Source organism: Triticum dicoccoides, chromosome 3B, assembly GCF_002162155.2.
Source record: "Triticum dicoccoides isolate Atlit2015 ecotype Zavitan chromosome 3B, WEW_v2.0, whole genome shotgun sequence".
Taxonomy (NCBI): domain Eukaryota; kingdom Viridiplantae; phylum Streptophyta; class Magnoliopsida; order Poales; family Poaceae; genus Triticum; species Triticum dicoccoides.
This window is the reverse complement of record NC_041385.1, coordinates 834,680,689-834,691,704: the sequence shown is the minus strand read 5'-3', so window position 1 is coordinate 834,691,704 and position 11,016 is coordinate 834,680,689. Positions and strand designations below refer to the sequence as shown.

The 11,016-nt window shown below is 47.4% G+C and overlaps 1 protein-coding gene across 1 annotated transcript; it reads left to right on the top strand.

The window, feature by feature from the left end:
* The first annotated feature begins 8,409 nt into the window (after positions 1-8,409).
* Positions 8,410-10,607, top strand: LOC119278781 (metacaspase-1-like). Its single transcript, XM_037560129.1, has 5 exons — positions 8,410-8,811; positions 8,891-9,224; positions 9,731-9,848; positions 9,935-10,129; positions 10,217-10,607. Exons 1-5 carry the CDS (start codon positions 8,478-8,480, stop codon positions 10,274-10,276), a joined length of 1,041 nt encoding a protein of 346 aa, XP_037416026.1. The 5' UTR covers positions 8,410-8,477; the 3' UTR covers positions 10,277-10,607.
* Positions 10,608-11,016: the final 409 nt, after the last annotated feature.

Genomic DNA, 11,016 nt, shown 5'->3' with positions numbered 1-11,016 from the left:
TCCTGCCCAACAGGTAAAGGACCTCTCTGTTATCTTCCTCTTGGGGGCTCAGGGGCGCCAGCTGTGGCGTTTCTTCAGCAGGGCATTAGCAAACTCGGGAAGGCCCATCCGAATTGGGTCCGGAAGGGGGACATCCTCTGCATAAAACCACTCTGAAGGCCAGTCATCGGATGTCTTCTTTGGAGTGCCGGACAACTATCCGGTCTCGGCGATGCGCCATATTTCGGCTCCGCCCACTTGATATATTGATCCTTCCTGATTATGGGGGACAAGGCAGAATAGCCTCTTCCATAGCTCAAAATGAGCCTCGCAGCCCAGAAATAGCTCGCAATGGGTGACATAGCCTGCGATGTGCAGTACGAAGGCAGGGGTTAAGTTATGCAGCTGGAGGCCATAGAACTCCAAGAGCCTGCGGAGGAACGGGTAGATTGGAAACCCGAGTCCCCTCAGCAAATAAGGGACAAGGCATACCCGCTCCCCCTTGGATGGGTTGGGAAAACTCTCTGCTTGCTCCCCACCATTATAGGTGGCTAATCCGGCTCGGAAGGGCACCATGTATGCAGGCGGGAGAAACCCCTTGGTCTGCAACTCTACTAATCGGCTATGGGGGACGGAACACTTCTCCCAATAGTCTGGCTTAGTGCTACGGGAGCAAGAGGAGGAGCTGCGACGGCCGGCCATGATGGGATGGTTTCTTCCGAGCGTGCTCTGATGAATGCTTGCTGGGAGAAGATGGTGTAATGTGGATCTGAGGATCCCCGTCTCTTTAAAAGGATGATTTACTTACATGGTTAGGGTGGCAAATGTAAAAATGCCTCGACTTCTCGCATTCACTTGACACGTGGAGATAACCATTATTATAGCATAGAAGCCGAGGAGTACGACATTAATGGGAAGCCGAACACTACTCGCTACAACAGGTACTCTAGATTCGGAGGAAAACCCGCCTTGCAATGCCGAAGAAAATTTGCGCGCCGGACTCATCGTCATTGAAGCCTGGTTCAGAGCTATTGAGGGAGTCCTGGATTAGGGGGTGCTCGGACAGCTGGACTATATACTTTGGCCGGACTGTTGGACTATGAAGATACAAGATTGAAGACTTCGTCCCGTGTCCAGATGGGACTCTCCTTTACGTGGAACGCAAGCTTGGTGATTCGGGTGTATAGATCTCCTTCCCTGTAACCGACTCTGTGTAACCCTAGACCCATCCGGTGTCTATATAAACCGGAGGGTTTAGTCCATAGGAGAAGAACAACCATAATCATAGGCTAGCTTCTAGGATTTAGCCTCTACGATCTCTTGGTAGATCAACTCTTGTAATACTCATATCATCAATATCAATCAACCAGGAAGTAGGGTATTACCTCCATGGAGAGGGCCCGAACCTGGGTAAACATCGTGTCCCCCGCCTCCTATTACCATTAGCCTTAGACGCATAGTTCGGGACCCCCTACCCGAAATCCGCCGGTTTTGACACCGACAGGGACCACTTAGCAGTAGCGCTGGTTCAACAGCCCGTGTTACTGCTACTTGGCAACCTGTAGCTCCGGTAAGCAGTAGAGCTGCTAGATTATCCCACACTACTGCTAATATTCTATATATAAGCTTTCTCCTAGTAGTTCTTGTACAACCAATTGCTCGCACGCAAAAAACTCAATGGGGGTCTTGACTTTCTCAATAGGAACATTCAATAAAGGACGAAGTGCGCATGAGCTTTTGATGAAGATGGACAGAGGTACAGTCAAATGACAAGCAACATGGCAACATGGCAGAATGTTTGTGCTCAAGGGTGTACATGCATTGCCCGTGACGGCAATAGTTCAATACACATTTGACAAGATGAATGCGTACTTTCTAAAGTACTCAATCGGAACGGATAAGCAGATTGCGGGTGAGACCAAGCACAAGTACAAGTTCCGACCAAAGGTTGATGAATGGTTGGAATTTGAATCACAGAAGGCGAACTCCCAACAAGCTATAATATATAATAACGACGAATGGATGTACGAAGCGAAAGAGCGAGGGAGAACCACAAACGATGGACAACAACACGAAGGCCGAGCTTTCAATGTCTCGCTAACACGGTGCAACTTCTCTTGCAGGAGGCCATTGTTGCTTCATCTCCCATGCTCGCACTTGTATACCGCAACTCGCACTAGGAATATGTATGTTAATCACCCGCTCACCATGAGGGAGTCAAGGACAGTCAACGCCTTGACCCACATCCATTGAGCGGTCTTGCCACTGCCGCCAGCAAAGCGAGTCCTAGAGATAACATATCACATGTACACGTGAGCATACGTCTGGATCACATCATCATTAGCATCCTCAGGGAAATGAGCGAAGTTCACTACGATTCACATGTAAGGAGCGCCGATTGCGACTCTTTTTTTCTTGTCTCCATCTGTTGGCACCTCTGCAGGAGCCATACAAATAAGAGCCTCCATTTGCTGGCGCCACACCTTAGAATCGATGCTCATACACAAAGGCTTCCCCTTGATAGGAAGTGCAAGGATCATGGAAAGATCATGAAGTGTCACGGTCATCTCCCCACCCCGGAGGTGGAAACTGTGCGTCTCTGGCCAACACCGATGCGTAAGTGCGGTGATAGCCACATCGTTCAGGTTTGGCGTCGACCGACTGACAAGCTGAATGAAAGGGAGGAGTCATGTCATCTCGATGCACGGCGTGTACCACTCATCGTATGGCATGACACTCGACGAAGCCCCGTGTCGGGGGTTGGCTGCAACATATGCCAAAGGATGGCTTATCATGGTGGGGGCGAGTAGAACGTCGCCGGTGCCTGGAAACGGGATGAGGCGAAGGCATGCACGCCGGCGAATCTTACCCAGCTTCAGGGCTCTCCGTGGAGATAACACCCCTACTGCTGCTCTGCGGGGTCTCTGCATGATCACTATGGCAAAGTGAGTACAAGGTTGTTCCTTGAGCTGTTTCCTGGAGGTAGGAGAAGGCAAGGCTAGCTCCCTCCTTCCTATATGATCTGGTCTAGTCTAAAGGAGCGATCCACCTTGCATGGGTGCCCCGGGGGGCTTATATAGGCCCGCCCCCTAGGGATACAATGGTAATCCGGCTGGATGTGGGTCCCAGCCGTCTGTCTCTTAGGCCGCCGTCTTCTCCGCCGACTGCTGGGGCCCGCCGACTGGCGGGCCCCGCCGACAGGCCTGGTATTGTAGCCGTGCTTCTAATGACGCTGGCTTGGTCATGGGGTCGTGTCAACAGTGCCGTCGCCTGACGGGCGATCACTGTTGCCATTCCCCGTCTTGTCTGGTTAATGGCGTGTGGGGCCCGTGGGAGGGGCCGGCCGACTCCCGGGGGCCGACTCCCAATGGGTCCGTCTTGTGGCGCTCTTGCCGTCTTCGGTACCCCCACTGACGGGTGGGACCCGCTGTCTCTGGGCCGTACAGGCAGGCCGTCGTGGGTACAGTGCGCCGCCCATGGGGGCTGAGGTCAGGGCAGGCATGGCAACAGTGTCGCGCTGGATGGAGATCTCCACCGATACGGCGCACTGTAGCCATGCCGGCCCTTCGTAAGCGGGAAGGGGATGGGCCGCGCGGCGACCGTACCCCGTCCTGTCCATCGTGGTGAAGGCAGTGGGTGGTCGGAGTCGCGGGCCGACTCCCCATAGCCGGCTTCTCTGGAAGCCGCCAATAGGAGTCGGCTTATCTCGAAGTCGTCCCTGAGGCTCGGTCGTGAGGGACAGTCGGCAGCCTTGCCGCCGACTCCCAGAAGGCTGCTCGTTATCGCGGAGTCTTGAGGGGCACAGTCTGCCCCGATGTTTTGAATGGTTCAGGGGTTCGGGTTAGCCTACCCGTGGCCCATTACTCTGACACCCCGTGAGACCGAATCTTCAGGGGTAAAATGTTCTGCAAACATACAAGTTCGAGTATTACGGCAATGCCTATTTGAAATAAACCCAAATTACAAACTACGAACTAGTATGCTTATTACCGTCTTCTTCTCCGACATCAAGTAGGCCCGGTGTTCAATGCCATAGTAATCATCGAGAAGCTACACCAAACTACATATTTCAAACAATAGACATATATGAGCATTCTTTTATATATATACACACACACACACACTCACAAATTCTTATGGAAACATCATTTACAATAGGCACAAAAAGGAATTTAAATACTCATGTAGTACTCAACAATAATACCCAACGATCATACAATAATACAAATACTCATCTAATATATATTCATCTCAACAATCATACATGTGTGACATATGCGACTTTTTTTTTCATATATACCTACAAATTCCTACGGAACCATGATTTACAATACAAATCAACAACACCAAGGTTTCACAATGATTACAAATCATCTACAAATCCTAAATCACAACACACTATTTCAATTTTTCATATAAATTTCGAATCCAAGCAAAACAATGGTTCCACCCAAACTTGCACAAATCTGAAAAATGTGAATGTTTTTTCCGATAGAAAGAAGGGATCAGAGGAGATTACCTCTAGGATGGATTGGGGAAGAAATCCACGGACGAAATCATCAGATCTCAAGGATTTTGGAGAGGGGATTGAGAGGGGGAGGAGAGTCGTTGCCTACTCTCTGTTTTGCCTAGAACAAATGGGGGTGGGATGGGGGAGGGCCGACCTGTTGCGGTTACTAAGGGTATGTACAATGGTTGATAAGACAGTCTTATCTCAAGCCATGCATGTAGTTTAGAGATGACAATAAAATATGTCTACAATGGGTTATCTCTTAGCCCTATCTTCAATAACTAGCTATTCCTAAAAACATTAAGAGACATATTGTGCTAATAGATCATTTGTTAAATAAGAGAAGACAAACATTTTTTATGATTTCTCTCTCCTCCACCATAACATTTATCCTACGTGGCACTCTTAAGATAGCACCATTGTATATATCCTAAGTCAATGTGTAGCGTCTTTGGGCTAGGCGCTGCACATGGCAGCATAGTGCCTGTCGGCTAGGCACTGCACACATGGGTGGGGCCGGGCCGGGCCCCGGGGTGCCATGCTGGCCAGGAGTGTAGCGCCTATTAGTCAGGCGCTACTCAGTGTAGTGTAGCACCGACCTGTCAGGCGCTACACAAAAGGGCCAGCTGAGTGAAATAGTTTCATCCATGGTTCACTTTGCGAATTAGTTGCATCTCTAGGTCATTTTTGTGCAAGTTTGCCCAGGGGTAACCTTTTGGGGCTCCCAAAGGGGTACTCGCTGATTAGTTACTCTCACGTGGCTCTTGCCAAATAAAAGGCTAATCATAGCAATTATTGAACTACCATTCTCCTGTAGAAAAGAAAAGCAAATACACTGTGTGTCCGCTGAATTAAAATCATCGACACAAGGCCATCGCAGTCTGTGAACTCCAAATCAAGATGGCCAGACGGCTTTTTGTACTACCGCTCGAGGCCATCGCAGTTTGCAATTTGGTTCTCCCTACGTTCCTTTATATAAGGTGTATTAATTTTCAGCACGGTAATAAGACACACAATTATAGACAATTGAGAATAAAATTACCCTTGGCAAATTGTTGGTTAGTGGCAAGTAAATCAGTTAGTCTAGGAAAGAAAGAGACATGCGCAATCGAAAGAGAGATATTTTTATTATTTTGCCACAAGAAGAGATACATACAATCAGGAAAAATATAATTTCTTTGTTTACAGGGCTAAGAACGGAATTAGAAGGAATTATAACAAATACACTTTACAGTATGAAATTTTATATAAAAAATACACCTTATATAAAGAAATAGATGGAGTAGTACTACTACAAACATGCGCCCACAATCGCTGGCTTCTTTTATTTTTTCTGGAAAAGGTTTCACTATTTCAGTTGCCTCGGGGAAAGTGAATTCGACGAGCAACTTGGATGGCTCCTGTCCAAAAGAAAAGAAAAAGAAAAGGAAGGCACGGCGGTCTATAAAGCAGCGCAAATGATGGCACTAGAATCCGAATCGTATTATCTTCTCGTCCGGCTCACCGCTCCTTGCCTTGCTTCTTATCGGGAGGAATATAATATCAGCATGGCCGGCAGGCCGCAAGTACTTCCTCACCTCCTCTTTCCGTTTTCTCTCCGTGAATTATTACAGTGGTAGTTTGAAGATACTAATGCCAAATTGTCAATTGCTGTAGTTAGGTTTTTCAGCGAGCAGGGGTAACTTTTCTCTGATGGATATGGGAATTTCTCTCTTTTTCTCAATGGTGAGAGAACATCTCAGATATTTCTCTCACAATGCTTCAGATTCCTTCTGGTGAACTTTTCCGACACACAATTTGTATTGTACCCTAAAAGTAATCTGATAATGCTAACAAATAAGCTGCACAATGTGAGTGCCAAATGATTGTATCACCCTTAGTAACAAATTGGCCCGAATATGTGGGAGATTTAATGTTTTTTCACCTAAAACGCATCTCCGGCAATGAATCCTAGTTATGTTGAAGACCATTTTTTTTCTTCTCAAAAGGAGCCTCCCGTCCTGATTTCACTTTCATGAAACCAGAGGATCACAAATATAACACAAATTCTTAATTCTATGGGCACAACCCGCCTAGAACTCAAACCACACACTCCTAAGCTACATAGACCGAGCAAACTATATCATAACTTAGCGTAGAGAAGGAGGGGAATTTCATTGAACGAAAGCAGCAAGCGCGACATGATACATGGTGATTTCTTTTTTCTTCGAATGCACAGGCTAAATAGGAGGACTTCAACAATCCACACAATCAGCTCTACGGCAGCAATAACTAGATAAGGGGCAGAGTTGGAAATCTTTGCTAAATAAAGGAAACTCATATCGTAAATAGAGTAACAAGAGAGAAGGTTATACACAAACTAATGTGAACCGGAGGGAGTAAGCCGTTAGTTGCTACACCCAAAACAAGGCCTTCGAGTTGTCCCTTTCTGTAGCAACACCCACATACATCAATGAAACGACAAACAAGGTAGGCAACACTAGCTGGATATCCACCAAGCGGCTAGCTTGATAAGCTACCAACAAAAACTTGCAAACACTAGCTGGATATCCAGAATGAACATATTGAAAAACAGTTTTATTGTGTTTGTAAATTGCAAAAAAAAAAAGATCTCCTATCATGATAAGTCTCCTAGCTCGACCAGAAAATGTAACTGCCCATTTTTTTTGGAACATACCTAACAATCGTTTTGATATCTCTAGCATACCCAAAGCAACTCCAGCAATATTCCAAATATAATTAGCCAGTGGACACACAAAGAAGATGTGCCCCGTTGTTTCGTGATCGACAGAAAACTCACACAAATCTCCATACCATCTCTTTTTAATAAAGTGTGTCTAGTATGTTTTTTCTGTGAGGACAACTTCTTATCTATTCATCGATCAACTGTCAAGGTAGTACAAAGAATACCAGAAGTAAAAAAATACATATAAATCTGTAGACCATCTAGCGATGACTACAAGCACTCTGGAGCGAGCCGAAGGCGCGCCGCCGTCATCGCCCCTCCCTTATCGGAGCCGGACAAACCTTGCTGTAATAGACAGTCAGGAAGATGTCGTGCTAAGACTTCATAGGACCAGCGTACCAGAACAGCAATCGCCACCGACGAAGAGAAGTGTAGATCGGAATCATCCAACCTGTACACACATGGACACTGACCAACGAAACCGGATCCACGTGGATCCACCAAAAACAAACGCTGACCGAATCCCATGAGATCCATCGGAGACAAACCTCCACACGTCTAATCCTATTATTCACTGAATAAGCGTAGATTAGTGGTAGTTTCAGCTTTTCAAAATAGTCTTTCACCCTGCTTTATAAATAATAAAGCCACTGCAATATCAGCTTCTACAACTGTATATAATGAAAGTTAGTAACTCTCTTCGAATTCCAGAAGATGTCCTTAGTAAATACACCATGTTTACTTAAAATCCACTCCACTCTGTCAGGCGCATCTGATAGGACACATATCTTGATTACGCTAAGCTTAAGGGCTTCCATTGCATATAATGTGTTCTTGCGAGGGAATCTACTAAAGATTTGTCAGAGTCATGTGCTAATTATTTTATGGAAGTCATGTGTCAATTTCCCGCCAAAAATAGAAAAGAATCCCACAAAAGAAGAACACACAATAATATTAGCAATAAAGAATCACATACCCATTTCCACTTGTGGTTTGGAGTATATGCATAACATCAATCGCGTTCTCTTGAAAAAGCAGAGAGGAACACACATGAAAACAGAAATGTTCCACCGACAACAATATATGCCCATTTCCACCGAAGCAATCCTTTCTTTTCCGAAACAGAATACTTGAATATATAAATCTTAGTGCACCGGTATCACCATGCGTAGCTTCCATCATTAGTTGATCCAGGTGCTATATAAAGTGCGGGAGGAGCCAGGGGCTGAGGCAGTGCAAGCAAGCAAGCAGCGCTCACCCAGTAAGCTAACGAACCGGCCACCCCCCTCTAGCTCGGCAGCCATGAACTGCGGAAGGGGTCCCGCTCCGGCGACGATGGTGCGCTGCAGGCAGTGCAGCGCCAGCGTCGCCGCGCCGCCGGGTGCCCGTGCCGTCCAGTGCGTGCAGTGCTGCTGCGTGACCCGCGTCGGCGGGGCTGGGCGACAGCTCAGTGTGATGCGCCCCATCCCGAACTTCGGCGGTGGCCGCGGCAAGAAGCGCGCCGTGCTCGTCGGTATCAAGTACACCAAGACGCGTGCCTGCGAGCTGAGGGGCCCCATCAACGACGTCAAGTGCATGAGGTACATCCTCACCGAGCGCTTCGGCTTCGCTAACGACTGCGTTCTCATCCTCACCGGTACCAATAATCCAACATCTTTTCTTGTTTGAGCAGCAGATGATTTCTTTTGCTTACACGTACGTTCTTGTTGGTGTAGATGAGGAGAGGGACCCGTGCAGGCAGCCGACCAAGGCCAACATCCGCATGGCCATGCACTGGCTGGTGCAGGGGTGCAGCTCCGGCGACTCCCTGGTGTTCCAGTTCTCGGGCGCCGGCGCGCAGGTCCCCGACTGCGACGGCGACGAGCGGGACGGCATGGACGAAGCCATCTGTCCCGTGGACTCGTTCCAGCAGGGCCCCATCCTGGACGACGAGATCAACCATGCCATCGTCCGCCCCCTCGTACACGGCGTCAAGCTCCACGCCATCGTCGACGCCTGCCACAGTGCCACCGTCCTCGATCTCCCATACCGGTGCACCTTCTCCAAGCAGTGAGTAACTGACTAACTAAGGGCATCTATAGCAGATCCCGTAAAATTCAAGCTTGAGAAGCAAAAGTGACTTTTGAGTACAAAAAAAAACCAACTAGCAGATCCCCTAAACCCAAATTTTATTCAAATTTGAGGCTTTCACTCCCTAAAAATCTGCTAGAAAAATGACCAAATTTAGTAAAGTAGGATAGAGAGCATTTTTTGCACTTTAAGTATAGATGCCCTAACCTCCATCCCTCCCATACATATCCCTATGCAGCTACTTAATAAGCCATCCGCTAGTTGTTTCATGCCTTCATAAGGTTTTCAGTTTCAGTGAGATGTCAATGAAATCCACTGAATTTCAATAATTTTAGTGGAAACAAAAATATTTACCTCTTGATCAAAATATTTGTAGACTTTCAGTTGCACAAAAGAAATCAATAAATTTGAAGTGAAAATTTCAGTACTTTGACCAACTCGTAGAGGCTGAAGTATTTCTGCAACGGAAATTCGAATTAATTCAGGTACGGGTGCTTGAGGTGGATGGACGAGCGCCCTCTGAATGGCGCCTGCAAAGGCACCAGCGGAGGCAAGGCCGTGCTCATCAGTGGCAGCAGCAACGGGAAGACCCAGATGAGCGTGGTCGGCATCCGTGCATAATCCCTTGTTGCTTTTTATTTTCAATATACATATATTTATGTAGCTAATTCGTGCGTGCGAGCATGCAGCTGCCAGAGCCCAATGCCACGATCGGTGCCCTGACGCACAGCTTCATCAAAGCACTCGAGTGCGAGCCCGGTACCACCTATGGCCACCTGCTCACCTCCATGAGGACCACCATGCGCGCCGGCGCCGGCGACTGCAGCCTGCAGGGCCCCGTCGGCTGCTCCATCCGCAAGGTGGCCAACTTCAGTGGCGTGGAGGTGAGTGAGCCCATCACCTTTTCTTGCTCCACAACCAATGACGGCAAGTGTTTACTAACATATATACACGATTGGTTGACTCTGCAGGAGCCCCAGATGTCTTCTGCTTGCAAGTTTGACATCAACTGTGAGCCCTTCTGCATGTAGAACACGCGTGCGGGTTCGTCGTCGCTGCTGCAATCGACGACTACTATCTAGCAATCGGCTAATCATTGACCGTATCGAGATAGTCGAACACTGCTGGGTTAAATAACTATGATGATGCTTGCTACTATAATGTGTGTGATGTATCACCTCACCTGCCGCCATGCCTTCAAGAATGAGCGTAGCTCCTATAATTAAGGCACTCCAAGAACTTGTTCTCTATGGTACTGCACGTTCTACGTACGTGCGTACCTCACTGTAATAAGGCGTTGTGGTGGTGTGTGTCGTCTCATGCTCGATGTCCTCTTAATAAACATATCAAGTTCTATGCTGCTTCGTCTCCCAAAGTGATACGTAATTAAAAGCAGTCCAAATTATGAAAAACTATGTTATCAAGTGGTGTGAAGTGTGATGAAACTGAAATTCAAGGATTGCCTGTTGTTCAGAACCCCAAGCCTTCTCCTTTTTTTTCCTGGAAAAAGCAATTGTGTTGTAGTATTTTATTGATGATGAAGAAGAACACGTTACAAAGTTCAGAGTAAGCACTCAAACACATAACAGACACCACAACTACAAGGGCAAGGAGGTCTTCGGCTTTCATCACCATATAACCAAAGCAATGCCGGCGCCTTTAGCTTGACTGTCCGGTTGTCACCCGACAACACCCTTTAAAGAGAAGGGCTAGTGTCGTATGGGACCAACGTAATCCAAGAAGGATCACACTCGACAACCTGGCTTCAAAT

Coding starts and splice junctions, on each gene's coding strand:
- LOC119278781 (XM_037560129.1), top strand. CDS start 8,478: ATGAACTGCGGAAGGGGTCCCGCTCCGGCGACGATGGTGCGCTGCAGG. Junction 9,225..9,730: donor CGGTGCACCTTCTCCAAGCA/GTGAGTAACTGA, acceptor GAATTAATTCAG/GTACGGGTGCTTGAGGTGGA. Junction 9,849..9,934: donor GGAAGACCCAGATGAGCGTG/GTCGGCATCCGT, acceptor GCGAGCATGCAG/CTGCCAGAGCCCAATGCCAC.